The sequence below is a fragment of the Cricetulus griseus genome (genome assembly GCF_003668045.3).
Source record: "Cricetulus griseus strain 17A/GY chromosome 1 unlocalized genomic scaffold, alternate assembly CriGri-PICRH-1.0 chr1_1, whole genome shotgun sequence".
Lineage (NCBI taxonomy): Eukaryota > Metazoa > Chordata > Mammalia > Rodentia > Cricetidae > Cricetulus > Cricetulus griseus.
Genome location: NW_023276807.1, coordinates 179,257,417 through 179,279,879, shown reverse-complemented (window position 1 = coordinate 179,279,879; position 22,463 = coordinate 179,257,417). Strand labels below are relative to the sequence as shown.

General features: G+C 42.0%; 1 protein-coding gene and 1 non-coding gene across 2 annotated transcripts in view; one reads left to right on the top strand and one right to left on the bottom strand.

Moving 5' to 3' along the window:
• Positions 1–22,463, bottom strand: part of Sh2d4b (SH2 domain containing 4B) — a 105,721-nt gene that overhangs the window by 48,350 nt on the left and 34,908 nt on the right. The window contains exons 3-4 of the mRNA XM_027389420.2: positions 21,723–21,870; positions 249–396 (exon numbers count right to left, since the gene is read on the bottom strand). Of these exons, the coding sequence (XP_027245221.1) occupies positions 249–396; positions 21,723–21,870 (296 nt within the window). The remainder of the gene's footprint in view (positions 1–248; positions 397–21,722; positions 21,871–22,463) is intronic.
• Positions 9,173–9,283, top strand: LOC113832584. Its single transcript, XR_003479897.1, has one exon. It is a non-coding gene; the product is annotated as a U6 spliceosomal RNA (small nuclear RNA).

The following is a 22,463-nucleotide window of genomic DNA, read 5'->3' as shown; positions in this document are numbered from 1 at the left end:
ATATAGTCAGGAAATTATTGGCAACTGAATAAATGTAATGTTTCATTCTTTAATGTAAGACATCTCTAGGGCAGGTGCACAATCTCCTTGAGTGTGCAGCCCTTTTTCCAGCAGGGCCATGCACATAGGTAAAGCCTCAGGTGGTGGGGAAGGAGGCTGAAATGATGGCAAAGCACATGCATAATGGGGGGGTACTGGGGACAGGGGAAGTGGGGCAGCCTCCAGGCCCAGGACACAGCTCAACTCACACTGTTCTTCCCACTCGCGTTCCTCTTTCTCGCTGGCTTGGCAGTGCAGCTGGGCCTGCTTCAGGGTCCAATAGAGTTCCTTGGCTCTCTGCTCTTCCTGGAGGCGAATCTGTTCTTCTCCTCGCCTCCTCTCTTCTTCCTCTTTCCTCTGGAAAATTATTGAGACCCAACAGCATTAGAATGGGGAACTGACAGTGGGCTTCTGCAGGTAGTCAGGCTGGGCTGTCTGGCGTAGAGTGGCCAGCAGCTACCATTCTACTTTTGATCCTCACACTATTGAAATGTGACAGTCACACTTGGCAAGAATCAAATGGATTGGCATATTGCAGCAAACTTTATTTGCTGTTCTGCAGTACAAGACGTTGAACCTAGAGCCTCATACATGCTAAACAAGTTCCCACTGAAAGGTTCAGGTATTATGCTGGCCTGCCCCTGTTACCTGGTGGAATCCACTCAGGCAATACCCTGGTCAGCCCAAGGTTCCATGGGAAAGAAGTCTGCACGCAGGTGCAGAGGACCCCTTTAAAAGATAGGCCCCTGCACCTTTTTACGCTCTCTCTCTCTCTCTCTCTCTCTCTCTCTCTCTCTCTCTCTCTCTCTCTCCCTCTCTCTCCCTCTCCCTGTCTCTCTCTCTCTGTGTGTGTGCTCTCTGTTTCCCCGCTCTGTCTCTCTATGGCGACCGGCCATGGCGGTCAGCCATTACCCTGTTCCTCCTCTTAGTCCCCCCATTCTGCCTTTATAATAAACTTATAGTCTTATCAGCAATTTCTCTTTTCTTCTTTTTAAACAAAACAATAACACCCACCACTGTGACATCCCAGCCTAGCACTATGACATCCCAGCCCAGCAATATCTAAACTCTTAAGCTTTCTACAAAGATAAGAGAACTGAGTTATCCTCAGACTTGCTTCCACTGGAGGTCAAGAAGGAGTGCATGTACAGAGAGAAGTGTCTGTTCTTTCTATATCCTGTCCATCTGGACATAGCAGGATGTCTTGACCAGTCTGGATACAGTATTGATAAGACCATAGATCTACTAATCTTAAATGTCTTGTTTTTTGCAAGTCCCACTTACAAGTTCCAAAAGGGTTGTGTGTGTGTGTGTGTGTGTGTGTGTGTGTGTGTGTGTGTGTGTGTGTGTGTGTGTGTTTGTGTTTCCCTACCCTTGTTTACATGAAAATAAGATTTATGCACTCAGAACTTATACAGGTAGCTAATGAAAAATAGTTCACCAAACCTCTTCCCCCACCCCAATGCACCATTGAGCCCTGTATTTTACACAGATGCTGGGAATTGAACTCAGGCCTTCATGCTTGTGTGGCAAGCACTACTGCCTGAGTCAGCCCTAATACTGTTCCTAATACTGACCCCTAATACTGTTCCTTCTTGATTTACTAATTCCAAAAATTTAAGTTCTGCCTTAGATTTTCGGTATGTGAGTTTTAAAACACTGGAATGGACAGCCATATAGAAAGCCAAATAGGTTGCTAGTTTCAATTATAAAGAATATATTTTTAAACCTTTTAAAATACTTGCAGCTTGCACATGCTGTATAACACCACTTTTCTTTCTACTAAGAACAGTTTTTTTTTCCTTCTCACAATGATGAGATTTATGATTAATGGCATCTTAAATTCTGGAAAATGAGGCAGGGAATGGGCTTTTCTTTCAAGGATCTTTGCCATAGCTAGTTTTTCCTGGCTTAATAATTTCTTTATCTTAAAGCAGAATATTGAATTTTCCCAAACTCCTACAAGTATAGTAAACTTTGAGTTAAACTCATAGTAAATATGAGTTCTTATAAATACAGTATTACCCACTTTTTAAGAGCGACAGCCGTCCCCTGGGAGCCATTTTTCCTTCTTCTATGGGCTGTGCTGCCCACTTCCTCAATACTTTTCCAACCATACTCCAGGGACTGTCTCTGAACCTTCTCTGAGACAGAGCCCTGTTTCACTGGTAGCTATTTTCCCTCTGCAGCCACTTATCTCAGGATACACAGAGTCTCTTTCTGAGTGTTTGCCTGAAAATATTGCTATGCCAGCCTCACATTCAACTGCTAATTTAGCTGATCACAGAACCTGATTAATTAAAAGCATGACTACCTTGTCTTCCAGCATTACTGTCACTTTTTCATCTGCCAAACAGGGTACTTGTTTTCTCCCTGGAAATCTACAATCTCATTACCATAAGTATTCTAAGGTATTTTCTTTTCCTGTTTTATTTTATTGAAAATAGATTCTTGTTTAATATATCCTAACCATAGTTTCCCCTCCCTCCTCATCCTTCCATTTCCCTTCAGAAAGGAGCAGAACATGGTGCTCTAAATCAACTAAGCATGGCTCATATGGGCTCACAGAGACTGAAGTGGCAAGCTTGGGGCCTGCATGGGTCTGCACCAGGTCTCCTGTATATATGATATGGCTGTTAGCTTGATGTTTCTGCAGAGCTGGGAGCAGGTGTATCTCTGACTCTTTTACATGCTCTTGGGACTCTTTTCCTCTTATTGAGTTGCCTTGTCCAGCCTCTATATGAGGGCTTTTGCCTTTTGCCTTTTGCCTTGTCTTTTTTTTTTTTTTTTTTTTTTTTTTTTTTTGAGACACAGTTTCTCTGTGTTACAGTCCTGGCTCTCCTTGAACTCACTTTTGTAGATCAGGCTGGCTTCAATGATGCCTCGTTTTGTTGTATCAGGTAAGTCTGTCAGGTTTGGTTGTTGATTCTAAAGCATTTTCAATGATGTACCTTGCTGAGGGCTTTCTTTAGGCTAGCATCTGTCCAGCACAATAATACTTTGCCTGGATGAGTTCTCTCACTTCTCTTTTTATAGGACTCCTCTTTGTCCAGCACTGGCCAGCTTGAGTCAATCTCCTTAAGACTCCATCTTTTCTCTCTTGTTTTCTGCAGCTTATCTTTTCTTGTTCTACTTCCTGGTTGAAGTCACTAACTTTATCTTCCACTGCTTCACCAGTTGTGAGCTGTTTTCTTCCTGTTGTGGTATGTGTGATTTTTAAGCCCCCATTCTTATTTGCTAATGTCTCTTTCATTTGGGTGCATCCTGTACTTGTTTCAGAAGTGTGACAGCCTAGCTCTCTGAAGATTGAGACCTTTGTCTTTCCTTCTACTTTGCCTGAGATATATTTCTTTTGTGTTCTGTTGCATTTGACTTGATGCCTGCCATTCCTAGATTAAGAAGGTTTCCATCAGATATGCCCTCCCTGTCAGTTCACAGTGAAGAGGTAAGTCAGGCTTGAATGGGAAGCTAAGTATGTAGCCAGCTTCACTGAGACACAAGCTTCACTCTGTGGCCATTGCATGAGGAACCAGCCATTTCTTTAAAGAAAACCTCCTTTAATTGGGAGGTTTTGAAGCTCCTTTCTGTAACATTATCTGGAGTCTTCTGTTCTTCCTGTGTGTTATCTGGAAAGGAATGAGTAGGCAAAATTGTTCTTAAATCCCCTGACCTGGGCCTCATGTTTTATGGAAAGTCATGATTTGAAATGCCTCATTTGTTGAATTCTTCCTCCAGCTCTCTCCCCAGCAGGACTGAGAAGAGCAACCTTGTTTCCCAAGGCCACACAAGGTCCTGCATGAGCTCTGGCCCCTGCTTATTCATTTCTCACGCTCTCTGTCTCTCTTCCTAGTATATGAACATGCACACAGTAGTCTGTGTCCTAAAGTGTGTAGAATAGCAGCTATCATGCTGCGCTAGCCTTGAAATGTTGTATTTTATAAAGCAAGAGTGTTATTGGTTATTTTAAAATCTTTGTTCTTTGTTCTTTTTACACTTTGTGGGGTCCCACCACCAAGCTCCCAAATAAATCACATGTAGGCTTTATTCTTACTTATGAATGCCTGGCCTTTTCTTGGCTTGGCTGGATCCGATGTCCTCCTCTCCTCCTTCTTGTCTTACTCCCTTGATCTTCTCTTCCTAGATTTCTCCTCCTATTTATTTTCTCTGCCTGCCAGCCCCACCTATCCTTTCTCCTCCTGGCTATTGGCCATTCAGCTCTTTATTAAACCCCCAACCAGGTGTTTGAGACAGGCGAAGAATCACAGCTTCATACCTTCACCGAGTTAAACAAACACAACACAAAAGAATTCAACACATCTTTGGATCATTCAACAAATGTGCCAGAGCACAAACTAAAGCAACACATCTTAAAATAATATTCCACAACACAAGAGTTTCTTATTATATCTTTTAAAGTTTCATTTGTGTTCATGCTTGTATGTGTGGAGGGCACATGCATAACATGACACTTAGGGAGAGACCAGAGAACAGTTTGTGGGAGTTGGTTCTCTCCTTCCACAGGTGGATCCCAGGAATGGAATTCAGGTCATCAGACTTAGGAGCCAGGACCTTTACCTGCTAAGCACTCTCACCATTCCCAAAGGAACAGTTTTGAACTGAGTTATTATACCCTAGGCCTAAGTGGTAAGATGACATTATAACTTGTTTATTCAAGTAAACAACCACTATCATGAGGCAAAACTGATACATAATGTATTTGTACCAATAAATTATCATGCATGTCAATATGTACAATCATATTGGAAATACAATCCATGAGTTTATCAATCATACCAGATATAAGCCTCTCACCTGAGACTATAAAAAGGAGCACACAAGATAAGTTGTTGAAGACATACTGACCCACCACCCAGTCATTTGCCACAAGTTTCGTCCTGAAAAATTGCTAGAGCAAGGGACTTCTACCTTTCTCCCCAGGCTCCAGCTTAATTAAGCAGTTTCTCTTGCTTATGTCATGTATCTAATTGTAAAATAGTATTCAAAACTGCCTGCTACCTGATATCTGACAACTTTGTGCTTTGAACAGCTCTACAGCTGTGGTTTGAAAAACTGTTTATCTGGTTCTCTACTGAAATGTTCCTTTTCATTTGATAGTCTCTTTGCCTCCAGTGAACCTGCATGCCACTTTGACCTGTTCAAAGCCATTCTTAGTACACACTTACTACTCTATCATGTGAAATGCAATGTGTGATTTCAGAGTTGATAATAATAATTAAGTTTAAAGCAAAGGAATACTGGTTGTTATTGGCCATTTCAACCAGGTGACATCAATATATAGCCCTCCTAGCAGCAATGAATATTTTCTACAGAGACATTTGTGTTCCTCCCCTTTGGATAAGGAGCAATTGTCCTTGAGAAACTGGAATTTTCAGGTATCTCACACTAGGAGAAGGAAAAGGCTGGAGTCTGGTATCAGAAAGGAGGAACTTGTCTGCCTTCACACAGTTCTGACAACCTTTCAAACCACCTTGCAAGAGAAACTGGAATAAAGACAACAATGATGGATCAATGACAGGTGAGACTACACCTTATCCAGGAGTTCTTAGCTACACATACCTTTGACCCTCTATTTAATCCTAAACTCATGTGAGAGCCCTGAGGATGGAGTGGAGATCATTCCACTGGATGTCTTTATTTTTTCCTCTTCCCAGTGTGGCCACATCAGACAAATCTCCTATCTCTACATATCACTATTATTTGTCTGTTTAATAAACCTATTGAGGAAGAGTGGACAAGCTTAACTTGGTAGAGCTGCCAGACCCCAGGCTCTGATCTTAATAATTCTGGTAATAGTAGTATTTGGTGAATTACAGTGAACAAAATTGATGTAGTTTGTGAATTAATTGTTATTCAATAAATTCTGGTATTGTGGATGGACACGCATGTTCACTGTGTTTCTGACATAGATCATTAATGACAATGAAGTTGACCAGATATCGCAGTAACTCCAAAATTCATTTTCATGGAGTCAGATTAGTCTACCGAACAATGTCTGAGACCTGGTTCCAAGAAGGTCATCTGTAGGGGAAGTTGTAGCCAGCCTATGTGTACATACACAAGCAAACATTTCTCTGCTCACTGTTTATGTTTGAGTCCCACACAGCCAATGAAGACCTGCCTGACAGCAATCCCTGGACACCCTGGAAAGAAAATGGGCCACACCTCCTTGACTGCACTGGATACAACTTGCTCCATTTCAACTGACACTCCCGCCAGAGCTTCGGGTACTGACTTCAATCAAGTTGAGGAGTTCAAGCGAGATATTCAATCAATCGAATCCCATCTAACATGGACTGAATACAATCCATTCAAGACTTTCACTATACTAACATTTTCTTCCTACAGGACCCCACAAAGCTATCGTCGTCCCATTTCAGCAGGAAGTAACTTGGAGGATGCTACACCCCCCTTTCCCCATTGTTGTCACTTAGGACAGTGTATATACCTAGTTAGGGATAGCTTCTTATTGTTTATTGTTGGAATTGGAAGGAGGTGTTCAGGCTTGGACACCTCTTTCAGATGACTTTAGGATTTAGTTAAAATAGATAGTTAGGATGTGACATAAACAGATTGTTGTATCTTCTTATACTTTACCTTTATGATTGTTAATTTTGGATACTTTACACTGTTAAGTTTTAATCCTCTTTTAGACTAAAAGGAGAATTGTTGGGGAAGCTGTAGCCACGCCTACTTAGGGGCTGGCTACAGGTGTGCCTGACCATGCTTTCAGGGGACTGCGCTTCTTTTTTGGTTTCACTTTTGTACTTGTGGTACAGACTTCAGCCACACGGGCTGGCTAGGTTGCTCTGTAAGTAAGGCTTTTCCCTATTAAGTACCCTTGTATTTCTACCTGACTCCATATTGGTAATTTCCCACTATAGTCATTTGATAGCAGACACACCCTTCTGGCCAATATAGTATTCTTTTCACTAGTTCACAAGAGATTCAGTTGCTGGGACAGAGCTAACATGCTTGTTTTAAGTGGCTATAATTGTTAATAAAGACAAATGCACTGCAAAACAATTATTCACCTTCCCTGTGCACCCTGGAGATACCCCTCTATCTTTCTACTGCTCCAGGTTCAGACCTTGACTTACTATCTTTCCTACACATCTCTCTCCATTCTGCCTGGTAGCTCAGACTTTTCCCCTTTTATTTCCCACTTCCTTCTGGCCAAAAGAAAAAATAGATTCAATATCATGGAGGCAAAACAAGTGAAATGGAGGTAGACAGATTCAGCTACTCCACAGAAAGAACCTGTAGCCAAACTCATGTTTTCAGCCACCACTTCATGCAGTATCTGTTGTCTCCAAATCCTGGACCTCTGAGGTTCTGGACTTAGCCAGCTCATTTCCTGCCCCCTTCCTGCACCCCCACTGAATTCCTGAACACATTGTCTCTGTTTTGATGTTTTCCCATATCACCTTTCCTTTCTCAGTTTTCTGTTCATATGGTGTATAATTTTTTTCTAGCTTTAGGAACTATATTAATGACTTTTTTTAAAAGGTAATATAACTGTAAATTCTTAATCCTGTATCTTAAAAAAAAATGACGATTTGGGTCTGGAAAAATGGCTCAGCAGCTGAGAAAACTGGCTGTTCTTCCAGAGGACCAGGGTTCGATTCCCAGCTCATAAGATTCTTTAACTCTAATTCCAAGGAACCCGATGCCCTTTTCTGGCTTCCATAAGCACTACAGGCACATGGTACACAGGCACACATGCAGATAAAACACCCATACACATAAAATGACACTGGGTAGTGGTGGTTCATGCCTTTAATCCCAGCACTGGGGAGACTGAGGCAGGTATATCTCTGAGTTCTGAGTTCCTAGGCCAGCCTGATCTACAGAGCAATTTCCAGGTCAGTCAGGGCTACACAGAGAAACCCTGTCTGAAAAACAAACAAAACAACAAAACAAAATAAAACAAAAAGTTAATGACATTTTGTTGCCACTGGTTCTTCTGAAATGGTTTTGATTGAGGACTTTCTCCAATGATCAATTTTTTATTTCTAAAAACATCAAGATCCATCCTCTAAGAATTAGAGTCTATAGGCTAAAGAAGCTAAGTGGCTTTATTAATCATTCATCAAGTCCTTACTGAACATCTGTGAGATTCACAAGCCTACTGTGGGTGTAGTATGAAAAAAGGGGTCCCCACTCACTAAGAGCTTGCCTTCTGGTAGTGAGAACACCAAACAAATAAGTTAAAGTTCAAGAAATTTAACAAAAGAATGACCAGTGTGTATGAGTGTGTCTGGAGACTACCACAGGCTATGTGACTAGAAGAATTGTCATAGGGGATAGCATGTTGTCTGACACCCAAGTTACAAGCAGAATATAGCCAAATAAGTACAGAGGGAGAAATTTTCCAGAGAGCAGAACCACACAGGCAAAAGCCCTTGTGTTGCAGTACACATCAGCCTATTTGAGTTACTCAAGGTGGCTGGAAAAGCCAGAATTCTACAGTGGATGTGCTTTTAAAAACTGTCTGTCACACAAGAGGCTGCTGAGAGTAATAAAATGCAAAGAAAGGGAGCACAGGGTTTAAGGGCAAAGCTCAAGTATTCATACTAACTGAGGAAACATCTACATACAGTTAGAGGGGATCTAGTGGTGTGACCGAAAGACAGCAGATTAAGAGGATGTCTAGGTCCACTCTGTCATTTACAACTCAAAAGAAAGAGTTGAAATCAGAAAAGAAGACTAATAAAGAAAGGCAAGGTTAAGATAATAACCTAGAAGGAAGGATGCCTGTGAACAACCCAGAAGAAGGAACATTTAAGGCAGAGAGTAGTGAGCTGAAATGAAGCATACTGAGATAGTACAAAGGGAAGAAAGCTCCCTGAGACAGCTGGCTGTGATAACTGGAAGTGACTAGAGAACATGGCAGGAGTAGCTCTCATGGAACAGAGGGACTGTTATCTAGGCACCACAGGGAGGAAGTAGAGATGACCAGAGACAGCCCATCATGACATCCAAGATGAGAGAAATGTGAGGTTACGGTAGACACAGAATGGCTTCTCAGCTTTTTGGCTAAGATCCCTAAAGATACACATGGGAAGGGTGGCTTTGACAGGGGAAATCCTAAGGCACTTCCTAACTGTAAGGTGTGCTCACTTCAGCAGCACATATAAAAAAAAAAAATGGAAAAATACAGAGAAGACTAGCATGGCCCCTACACAAGGATGACATGCAAATTCATTATGCCATCCATATTTGGGGCTGGAGAGATGGTTCAATGGTTAAGAACACTGGCTGCTCTTCCAGAGGTCCTGAGTTTAATTCCCAGCAACCACATGGTGGCTCAGAGCCATCTGGTTCTGCATGCAGGCAGAACCCTGTATACATAACAAATAAATAAATCGGAAAAAGAAAGAAAGAAAAAAAGAAAGAATCACAGTCTACCGTTAAAAAAGAAAAAGAAAAATTTAATTCATGTTTCCAACTCGAATGCATAGTAAGATATTTTGACTAAAAGCCCTACTTCACCTTCACCACAACCTCAGCAACATGTTGACACAGACCTTCATATTTACCCAATGCATTTCCTCTTCTTACCCCCCCCCTCCCTAATCTCTGATAATGTTCACTGTATCACTCAGTCCACAAGACACCAGCCAAAGCAACCTTCCCACAGACACTTGAGATCCTTTACCCACAGGGGTCTTCCAGGCAAAGAGTTGATTCCTGGCAGAGGCAGGAGCCTCAGATTCAAACTGTATTAACTTGCTGTTACAATGTATCACTGCCTATATGGCTTAAACAAGAAAGAATTTCCTCACAGTTCTAGAGGTAGTAAGTCCTAACACACATTAGCATGGTTGGTTCGTTTGGAAGATTCTCCTTGGCCTGCAGGTGGCCACCTTCCTGCTGCTTCACACTGTGTCCAATTTCTTCTTCTTAGAAGGATGCCAGTCTTATTGTACTCAGGCCTAACCAACACTAAAGATTTCGTTTTAGCTAAAATTACTTCTGTAAGAACATTGTGTTCCCCACGTGAAGGGATACACTCTGGCCCTGGACACATGGGGAAGGGCCCAGGCCCAGCACAGGAAGATTTGGTGGACTTTGTAGAGACCCCATGAGGGCCCTACCCTGCCTGGGGAGTGGTGGGTGGATGGGGTGGGGAGTAGGTTGGGGTGGGAGAGGAGGGATGGGGGTGAGGAGAGGGAGGGGGAGAGGGGACTTATATGTGAAACAAGCTTGTTCCCTAACTTGAACTAATAAAATAATAATAATAATAATAAAAAGAACATTGTGTTCAAATACAGTTATGTTCTGAACTACTGGAAGTCTCAGACTTCGGTGTAGATAAAGGAGTCAGGGGCAATTGAGCCCATAGTGAAAAAACTGCCCTCCAGAGAACGGTCAAAGGGTCAGGACTGGTGTGAGGATTTTCCCACATCAAATTACAATGTGAATTTCCTACACCACCCAGCTGTGGGTGACAGGAGGCAGAACCTTAAACAGCAGTGTCATTACTCAGCTATTTCTCCTCTTGAGAGTGGTACACTACCATGGAGCCAGTGGTCTACAGCAACCTCCCCTCTCAAAGGAAAATGACTGTCCATTCACAGTGACAAAGGCAAACCTCTTCACAAAGATAGAGACAACAAAAGAAAACAGTTTGCAACTACAAATCCACAGAATTTAGTGAGTTCTCAAGGACTCACTAAAATGGCTCAACTCTCACAGCTAAAATTACCTAAACATCCTCATTGTTGTGGCAACCATGGGAACTGTTGGACCAGTCTCAGATCACTGAAGAAAAAAAGTCTGTCTTACTAAGTTTAGCAGCCAAACGGCAACCCAACCAAGAGGCAGTTATACAAACATTCACATCCCACCCAGGCAGGACACTTCCTTGTGCTGGCTGCCCAAGGCCCTCCAAAATGATTCCATCCCCCTTCTCCTGATAACCAATCAGAAACAGCATACTACTGAGGCTTGGTTCTACCTAACCCTAGTAGAAAAAGTCACAGAGACAAATGCTTTTTCTGGAAGAAATTGACATTTTTTGCTGTATTTTTGTTCCTACAGTACCACTGTGAGAAACTACATTCCAGAACAATGGGGCTGGAGCCATGTTATCCATTCCTCCCACTCCAAGTCACAGGGCAGGGCCAGGCAGTAGACAGTCCTTAAATGCTACATGGATTAATGAATAGTAAAGACAACAGGGCTTATGATGATCCAGGAGACAGAGGTGAGCAGGGTCATATTCCTGCCAGCCTTGTGAAGGGCCTACAATGTTTTTGAAGTCTTTATTTCTTTTTACTTTATGTCTTCTTGTACATCTTTGTGTCGCTTGTATTCAGCACCTGAGGAAGCCAGAAGAGAATATTGGATCCCCTGGAATTGGAGTTACAGATGGTTGTTAGCTACTATGTGTGTGCTAGAAATCACACTCTAGTCCTCTGGAAGAGCAGCCAATGTTCTTTTCTTTCTTTCTTTTTTCTTTTCTTTCATTCTTTTTTTTTTTTTTTTTTTTGCAAGGGAGTGGGGTTCAAAACAGAGTTATCGCCAGCTGTCCTGGAACTCATTCTGTAGACCACACTGGCCTCAAACTCAGAGATCCACCTGCCTCTGCCTCCCAAGTGCCAGGATTAAAGGCGTGCACCATCACTGCCCAGGTGAGCCAGTGTTCTTACTCACTCAACTATTCCTCCAGCCCTGAGCACACAATTTTCAAGAGAAAAAAATGAGAATGGAAAGTGTGACCACCATTTACAATCTTACTGGGACTAAGACACTGATGTTTGATGAGGATGTCATCCAGTCACTAAAATTAACTCTAATCTAAAAGTAAAGAGACTGAGCAGCCTCAAATCAGGAAAATAGGATATGGTTGGGGATTGGCAAGGGACTTGGAAGTCAAGAAGGAAAGTGAAGGGAACAGAGGAAGAGCATGATTCTCAGTGTTGTTCTGTGATCTTGAGCAGGAGAAAGAAGCATCTAGAAGTGGTCTTACAATTGGGAAGGGAGTAGCAGCATACAGATAGTATCTGACCCCAGTATCTCCTTTTTTCTAAAGAAGCATGCTTAGATGCATGCATATTGCATTCTAATGTCATCAGCCACAAGGTAATGGATTGGTTTGGGATCTGTTTTGTTTTGGTTTTTTTTATGTGCCTTTCCCCCTCTCATTTTTATTTTATGTGTGTATTTGTTTTGTCTGCATGTATATTTGCCTGCTGTGTGTATCACATGTACTTCAGCATCCACAGAAATCAGAAGACCCCCTAGAACTGGAGTTACAGACTATTGGTAGCACCCATAGGGAGATATGGGTGCTGAGAAGCAAACCTGGGATCTCTGAAGGAGCAATCAGTGCTCTTTTTTCTCCATTTTTTTTACTTAAATTAGAAACAAGATTATTTTATATGTCACTCCCAGTTCCCTCTCCCTCCCCTCCCCCCATACTCCCAAATTGCTTAAGAGAACTTGTCCCTTTCCCCTTCTCCTGGGGACCATGTATGTCTCTCTTAGTGTCCTCCTTGTTTCCTAGCTTCTCTGGCAGTGTGGATTGTAGACTGGAAATCCTTTGCTCTATGTCTAAAACCCATATATGAGTGCGTACATACCCTGTTTGTCTTTTTGGCAGTCAGTGCTCTTAAACTTAAACCTTTCTCCAGCCCACAAGAGAACAATTTTCTACTGTACATTTTGTTTTGTTTTGTTTGTTTCTTTGTTTGTTTCATTATGTGTTTGTTTGCTGCCAGTTACTATGGTTTGAAATCAGAACTATGAACATGCTGGACAAGTGTTCTACCACTGAGCCACAGCTGAAGTCAGAGATGTTTTTAAAAACAGATTACTGATTTGCATTATGTTCCATCTGGGCCTTTCATTTCAAGCCCACTCAAAGGTCCTGTGATTTACTTCTTTTGTTTCGATTTTTTTTCATTTTCTAAAGCAAATTGTCAGCATTATCTTTTCAGCACCCTGGAAAATTAGAAGACACTTCCTACACCCTCAAGGCACACCATTCCAAGGAAGTCTCATCCATTCCCTCAACCACCAGCTTCTCAGACTCTCTCCTCTGTAGTCTCTACTCACCCCAATTGTCCTTTCTACAGAATTAAAACCTCTACAATGGGTGACCCAAGCATGTTCATGCACCTCCAAGTCCCCACTGAGTCCACTTCCACTGCAGGAAGATCTACCCATCTCTCAGTCTGTGACAAACAAGCCTTTGCTTCTTTTCCTTCCAATCCCACCACACCCTGTAGGCTAAGCCATCACCAGTGCTTCTCTGTGTCCAACCTTTCTCTTCTGCCTATAGTCACATATAGTTCATCTCAACTTCACATCTTAACCACTGCAAAAATCTCCAAATTGATCTCTTTTCCTGAAGCTATAACTGGAATTACACTGTCTCTGCCATCCTAAAATTAACCCAGTGTGGCTTCGCCCACACTCTTAAAAGTAGCATTCAAATACTCCACAACCTATCCTTCTGGGTTTATGTCTGATTCCACCCATCACAAGCTTTTTATCTCTTTCACCCACAGACCTTTCTTCCTTTCACTTATCTCCTCTGCTCTCTACTCCTGCTCATTCGGGACTCCTGAAGGTAACTGTTGTGTCCTAGAGTCATCCTCTGAGTGTGGTTGGGGCAAGAGTTACTCATAGTCTCTTACTTACCAGAAATTTTTGAGAGAAAGGAATTTATCCTTGCTTTATAGGTTCCCAAAATCAACTCATACTTGGGTTCCCAGAAAAAAGAAAATATATATATATATATATATATATATATATATATATATATATTAAATATTAAATAAAATTGGCTATTGCATGTCTACATTATGAATGTTGAAATCATGATATCAAAAAGTAGCATAAAAATAATCCAAGTCATTGTCAAACATGATACAAAAATCCATGGTTTGGGTTCTCTACTGGTGCAAATAAACTACAAGAAAACCAACATTGCTTAATACAACAACTTAACACTTCATTCACTGGGATTCTGTAGGTTAAGAAGTCAGGCAGGGCCTGGCTAGATAGCTCTTCTATACCACACAATATCAGTTGAGGTTAGACCCTTAGCTGAGCTTATTCCCTGGGATTGGCTGGCAGAGCCAGGAGGGATTCAATGTGTGTTGGCTGCTTTAATAACCCTGTATAGTTGCATGAGCTACTTTGGACAGGGTGATCTAGGATTTAGGACTATTTGTGAGAAGCTCCACAAGTAAGCACTATAAGAGGTAGAAGGAGAAGCTTGGATCTCCTGCAGGATGTCCTGCAAAGGGGATTGGACAGAATACACCCAAGTACCTTGTGTGTACAAGAAAGCTGCCCAAAGATGTTCACTTTTCATATTATCCTAACCCAAACTGAAAATACCCCTGACTCAACAAGCAAAAACTAGGAAATACTAAAACACAGTCTGCATATTTGAACTTATAAATCCACTAATGTGAATAAATATGTAAGCAATTGAATACTAAATTAAACAATATAGATAATTACAAAATCTATAAAAAGCAAATAAATAAATGAAACAAGAGGCTACAGAGATGGTCCAGGTGCTAAAGGTGTGGAATTTGTTTGTTTGTTTGTTTGTTTGTTTGTTTGTTTGAGACTGGGTCTCTCTGCATAGCCCTGGATATCCTGGAACTCATTACATAAACAAGGCTGGCCTCTAACACACAGAGACCCACCTGTCTTTGACTCCTAAATACTGGGATTAAAGGCATATGCCACTATGCCCAGCTGGTTAAAGGGTTTACTGTTCTTGCAGAGGACCTGGATTCAGTACAACATCTACATGATGGTTAGCAACCACCTGTAAATCCAGTTACAGGAAATCAGATGCCCTTTGACCTCTTCAGGCACCTGCACACTCATCGTGCACATAAACTTGTGCAAATGCACACATACACAAATAAATCTTTTTTTAATAAAAGGGAAACAATATGGGCATGTGGGACCTTTGTAGTTTTATAAATATTGGTATGCTTTAAATACAAAGCAAAAATGGAAAATATTGTTTGTTGCATTTCTGAGTTGAATTTGTTTATATATGTAAATGCTCTGTTTAAGAAAATAGTTGGTTTTTATACAGCCATATTTGTAGGGAGAAATCCTGATTAGAGGTACCAATGACCATGCCCACTTGGCCATGGTCAGAGTTATGTAACAAGGGTTTAAGAAGGAGGGAATCCAGCATGTGACTCTCTTTCACCTGGCTGAGCTGACTAGGAAGCATTTCTGGGTCTGTCCTGCCTAGGTGCAAGTCTGGTCACTGGCTCCCTTGTGTGAGTACTTTTCCCCAATAAACTACTGTTTATCAACCTATCTCTGACTCCACTTTGTAAACATCTATACATATTCTCAGTGCTCATGCAAGAGACTAAGGCAGAAGGGTTTTAAGTCTAAGGCCAGCTGGACTACACAGCACGATTTATGTCAGCCTCATCTACATAGTGGAACTATGTCACAGAATAAACAATCAGTTAAATCAACTATTTGAAAAAAGGGTTTTAAACAGAAGTTATAGATAAATGTTTTAGTACATTCTATACATTAAAGATTTTCTAGAGGCCAAGGCAAACTTAAAGGGAGAGAAATATCCCACCTCTAAAAGGAAAATTGGCAAAGGATTGGCTGCCAGCCATATTCAGCCCACCAGAAAATCCTTCTGAGACAACATTTTTAGTACTTCTTAACCACTTTCTGAGATAAAGAGTTCCACAATGAATAGTGGTGTGGGAAAGAAAGAGCACATCACACACACACACACACACACACACACACACACACACACACACACACACACCTGGGGTGTGGCACCTGCTGTATAAAGTGAGGACAGAACCACTCCTAGGTATGGTTAAGGAAAAGGTTTTTATTGTAGATATGAGGAAGAGTACAGAGCAGAGAGGGAAAACTAGTAAACTGAACATGGCCAGCAGAATGGACTGGGATGTGAGGGAGGTTGAAGAAAAAAGAGGATCGAGAGAGCCGCAAGAGAGAGAGAACTAGGAAGGAACAAGAGAGTATTAGGCTGAAATAGCAGTGCTGTATGGGAATGAGATGCTGGGGGAAGAGAAGCCCAGGAGCTAGAGAAGCTAAGGGGGGTGGGAGGGCAGGGTGAGAAAAGCTGAGAAGAGCCAGAGGTATCCAGTGAGCCTGGAGCTAGCAGACATGGCATGCTAATAGTCACCACAGTTAGCCGTTTATCCCATGTTTCTTTTTGGATCTGACAAATAGGACATGCCTCATAGTTTAACTCACAACTGCAAATGGTATGACAACAATTGTGGTTCTGAAGGTGTCCTTACTCAGAGGAAATGTGTGTAGAAGAAGGACGTAGAGAGTTATCAGCCCATCAGGAAAACTCTAACCTCCATCTGTCTCTAACAACGAAGTCTTCTTAGAACATAGCCACATGCATATTGTATACAATGACTATTGTACTACAATGGAAACCGAGTAAGTGGGATATAGATGGCAGATGGCATGGCTCCTATAGCCTAAAAGTACTACATGGCAATGATCAGAAAGTACTTAGCTGTCACTTGGGTTAGAGTGTCATTATCTATGAACCTTCTTTAATTGTTCAGCAAAACAATGACAAAAAATACACAAATGTACATATAAATATGTATAGTTATATATATGCACATAGACATGTGTGTCTACATATACACATGTATGTTTGTATATGTGTATATATAGGTATATAGACATGTCCAAGTAAATGCATACATTTGTGTATATATCCATATGTATGCATATTTTCATGAAAGATAGCAAATTTGGCAAATATTATTAATTAGTAAATTCAAGTAAAATGTATAAATGTTCATTTTTTCTCAAACTTTTCTGTATGTTGAAAAAATAATTAAACAAATCTTACTTCATTTGAAAACTGTCCTCAAAAATCATAACTCATAGAAAACCTAATAGTAACTGCAAGAGATTTAAAAACACTGCTTGAGCCCATGTGGTAGCACACATTTGTAATTCCAATACTTGGGAGGCAGCTGTGGTAAGATTGGCCTATGTTTAAGACAGCCTGGACCACATAGTGAGAACCTCTATCAGAAGAAAGGGTGTGTGTGTGTGTGTGTGTGTGTGTGTGTGTGTGTGTGTGTGTGTGTGTATGTGTGTGTGTGTGTGTGTACACTGAAGTAACCTCATTCAAAACAGCAATAAATACTCAGCCTGTGGTTTAACTAAAGAGAAAGTGGAGAAAGTGTGGCATACTCAAGTTTTTACCAGGATTCAGAAAAGCATATGGATTTATGGAAGTTACTGAGACTGTTTAAAACTAGGAAACCATTGCTTTTGCAAATGTGCAATAAAAAGTTAACAAAGACAAAAGTGGCTTTGGATCACAAGAGAAACAACATATTCCCAAAGAATACTCCAAGACTGAATATTTTTAAAAATGTCCATTTTCCACAAAAGCAGCTACAGTGTTATAAAATCCCAGTAAAAATCACCATGAAGTATTATTTGAGTAGAAGAATAGTAAGAAAATAGTTTAAAACTTCTGCTGGATATCGACCCCAGATGCTCTTTGGGAGGCCAGTACAGGACTAATCCAGCCCCCTGATCATGGATGCCATCGGGGAGTCCCTGCACTCCTGGGAGCCTCCGGAGGTGGACTGGCTTTTTGCCCTGGTGTATGTGGGGGACTTCGAGAGCCCATCCCACTTGAAGGGATGCACTCTGTCTCTGAACACATGGGGAGGGACCCAGGCCCAGCACAGGAAGATTTGGTGGACTTGGTGGAGCCCCGGTTGGGGGCCCTACCCTGCCTGGGGAGTGGTGGGTGGATGGGGTGGGGGGTAGGTTGGAGGTGGGGGAGAAGGAATGGGGGTAAGGGGAGGGAGAGGGAGAGGGAGAGGGGAATTACATGTGAAACAAGCCTGTTCCCTAACTTGAATTAATAATAATAAAAAGAGAGAGAGAAAAAAAAACTTCTGCTGGTAGAAAAAAATAGGTGAGGTTCACCTGTCAGAATGGCTAAAATCAAAAATACCAACGACAATCTATGCTGGAGAGGATGTGGAGAAAAAGGAACACTCCTCCATTGCTGGTGGGAGTGCGAACTTGTAAGACCACTCTGAAAATCAGTATGGTGGTTGCTCAGAAAAATGAGAATCAGTCTACCTCAAGATCCAGCAATTCCTCTCTTGGGCATATGCACAAATAATGCATGTCCATACAACAAGGACATATGTTCAACCATGTTCATAGCAGCATTGTTTGTAATAGCCAGAACCTGGAAGCAACCTAGATGACCCTCAACTGAAGAATGGATAGAGAAAATGTGGTACATTTATACAACTATACACTCAGTAGAAAAAAGCAATGGAATCTTGAAATTCGCAGGCAAATGGATGGAACTAGAAGAAACCATCCTGAGTGAGGTAACCCAGTCACAAAAAGACAAACATGTTATGTACTCACTCATATATGAATTTTAGACGTAGAGCAAGGGATTACCAGCCTACAATCCTCTTCACCAAAGAAATTAGGAAACATGAAGGACTCTAGGGGATAAATGCTTGGACCCCAGGAATGGGAGGGGGCAGGAAATCCTGGGGTGACTGGGAGCATGAAGGTAGGGGAGATGGATCTGCCAGAATGAGAAGAGGATAAGAGCAAAGGAGAGGAGGAAATGGAGGAGCAGAAATATTGAGTTGGGGGAAGAATGGAGGAGAGAGAGCAGGATGAGAGATACCATATTAGAGGGAGCCATTATAGGTCGGAGGAGAGATCTGGCACTAGGGAGATTTCCAGAGACCTACAAGGATGACACCAACTGACAATCCAGGCAATGGTGGAGAGGATAACTCAAGAGCCCTTCCCCTAAAATGAGATTATTGACTACTGGTTATGCCATCCTAGAGCCCTCATCCAGTGGCTGATGGAAGCAGAGGCAGACATCCACAGATATACACTGAACTGAACTCTGGAACTTAGTTGCAAAGAGGGAGGAATGAAGATCGAAGGGATCGGTACCAGGTTGGAGAAACCCACAGAAAGAGCTGGCCTGAACAAGGGGGAACACATCAACCCCAGATGCTGTCTGGGAGGCCAGTACAGGACTGATCCAGACCCCAGAACATGGATGTCAAAGAGGAGGCCCCTGCACTCCAGGGGGCCCCTGGTAGTGGATTAGTGTTTTCCCCTGTTGTAGGAGGGGCCTTTGAGAGCCCATCCCACACGAAGGGTGCACTCTTGCCCTGGACACATGGGGAAGGGCCTGGGCCCATCCCAGGATGATGTGGTGGACCTCAAAGAGGTTTAGGGCCCTACCCTGCCTGGCGAGTGGAGGGTGGATAGGGTGGGGTTAGGTAGGGGTGGGGTAAGAGGAGTGGGGGTGAGGGGAGGGAGAGGGGGAAGGGATTGACATGTGAAACAAGCTTGTTCCTGATTTGAACTAATTTTTTTAAAAAATCACAAAAAAAGAGTAGAGAATTAAAAAAAAAATAGGTGAGGTTATTAGCCAAAAACATTTTGAAAATAAAGCAAAAGATGGGGTTCTTACCTAAATAGATCCTAAAAATTATCTTAAAGCTATGGTCATTAAACAATTAGCCTGGTCCAGGAATAATAAATCTTAGTGGAAAACTAAAGAGATCTGGGGCCAAGTGAAGAGTAAACTCCAGTCAAGATAGCAGACAAATGGAAAGTGGCTCAACCACTGCTGTAATGCCAGAGTAGCTGGAAAAAATATAGTCAGAGCACTATAGAATACACTCTCCCAAGATGGAGGAAAATTAAAAATGGGGAAACAAGCACATGAAAAGTATAAAAACCAATGTAGGTAAGCTTTCTACACCTAAAACAAATGATAAAGATTGATGAGATTGGCTCACGAACCTCTTCAGCTTCCATACATCTGAAAATTCTATAAGCATGACTACAAAAAGCAATGACTGCTGAGGAACGTATCTCAACATCCTCACCATGTAACTACTAAGGAGGGAGGAACAGGCTTCAAAACAGGCAGATACTGGAAAGACACTGGCAAGTGAAACTCGAAGCTAACTCCTTTCAAAGTTTCACATGGAGGTACTAGACCAAGCTCCAGCTTAGCTTCTGTCTCATTAGACCATGGCCCTGGGATGAATCCAGACCACTGAAGTGTATGCCTGAGAAAGGTCAATAATACCAGAAGAATGTGCAGTGTGGTCTAGCCTGCACCTGATGAGGCTATCTGTTCTTACAGCACTCCCTACAAAGAACTTAAAGTTGTGATGACATCTCCTTCAACTCAGAAGCATGTGTCTGGATGCTAGGAGGGAGCGCTGTTCTTTGGCCCTGTAATCACCAGCAGGAGGGGCTCCTTCCCCTGGCTTCAGAGGGAAGACAGATGCCCCACTTCACCAATTACTTGGCACAGGGAACACAGCATCTAATTGGAAGCTGACCTGCTTCTAGCTTCTTCACTCCTCTGACTCTGCAGAGAGCAGGCTCTCCCCTGCCCTGTCTTTGAGTGCTCATTCCCACCAATCACCACAAATGCTTTCTCCCCCAGTCTCAGCAGTAGAAAAATCTTTTTGGCTTTGTGTTTTGTTTTTGGCAAATGTTGAATATGAAACCCAGGGCCTTGTGCATACTGTATCCCCAGCCCCAAACTCTGTTTCCATGTCTTGACGAATGTGCAGCTGTGTTTGATTTCAACAATACAACTTAGAAAATAGTACAATGTAGAAATTGAATGTGATTTTTGTTTGTTTTCTGCTTATCTGTATTTTTGTGTGTGTGTTTTAATAAATAAATGTATTATTGCACCTATAATGAAAAAAATGTTTCTGGGTAATTTAAGCTTCCTACCAGTTGTAGTTTCCTTTCTGTTGCGATGATAAATTACCCTGACAACAGCAACTCAGGGGGAAAGGGGTGATTTCTGTTCACAACTGTAGGCTGCAGCTCATCATGGCAGGAAGTCAAGGCAGTGGGAACTCAAGCAGCTGGTCACACGCAGAGAGAATGAATGCCTGTGTGCTTAGACTCAATTTGCCTTCTCTTTTCTACATATAGTCCAGGGTCCAAGCCCAGGGTATAGTGTTCCCCTTTTTAGGCTAAATCTTCACATATCAATTAATGTAAGCTAGATAATCCCCCACAGACAGGCCCATGAGCCAAGAAATTTAGACAGTTCCTTTCCCAGGTGATTCTAGATTGTGTCAAGCTGACAATTAAAACCAAACATCACACTACCAGAGAGCAGGGAAACTCATCTACCAATTCCAAAGCCCTCTAGATCTAGTTAGTAACATCAAGCGACCAGACGTTCTTAGTTAGTATCTCAGTCACAAAACAGTCAGCAGTAGAGCTGGAAGTGAATTCCAGATGATCTGGTCAGCACCCAGTTCCTGGGATCTCATTTCACAACACACTCAGCTTGGGATGAAGAAGGCCAATATTCTGTTCCTAACTCTGTACACAACCACTATTTTGTGTGGCCTTGGCAATTCGTTTTCCTTGTCTGGCCCTCACTTCCCTCATCTATACAACAAGAAAGAGATGGGCCTCAAGTGTGTCAATTTCTTTCCTGCTCAGGTATGCCAGATTTCTGACTTATAACACACCCAGGACCAACCAATGGCCAAGAGCAGATTCAAACCAGACAGTGGCCACACCAAACTTGGAGGCTAGAGTAGGTGCCCCATGCACTGTCCTACCTTGAATTCCTCATGTATACGTTCCTCCAGGATTTTGGCAGCCTTTCGGTCCTCCATCTCCACTTTCCACCTCTCTGCCAGAATCCGGGCTTTCTCATTGGCCAAGGCATCCCGGAACTTCTTGGTGATCTCTGCTTCCTTCTGTCTCCTTCCAAGAGAGCAGCAGCAGGGGTGAGATTGAGTGAAACACTAGAAGATCATGTCACCATGCAACTTCAACTAAAAGCAAAGAGCAGCTTCCCCTTGGTACACAGAACAGCAAACACAAAGATTAACATAACTCACAAAGGCAAAGAAAGAGAAAGATGACACTCATTCAGGGAAGGAAGGGTAAACCAGAAGGATCATTCTGGAAGCTAAGAAACAAGGCATGGAAATCCCATTTCTCATTCAAGTAGCCTAAGGTATATACAGTAGATGTTCAGCAGAGATGTTTTATGAAAAGACATGATAAGCAATTCAAATATCTATCAAAGACATAAATAAGTTGCAATCTTGTGTAATAGAACACTGCATGAGAATCTTCAACAGCCTTGGGATTTGAACTGATGGGATCTATCAAGGTAAAAATATTTTTTTTCTCTTAAATACTCTTCGAGGTTACCTTGGATGGTTGATGTCCTTTAATTCATTATAGTCTTCAGTCTTGTTTATATTTTTACAATTTTACAACTAAAACACCATATTCATACTTGATGGAAGAGGATGCTAAAGACACTGTCACATGGATTTCCAAGTTTA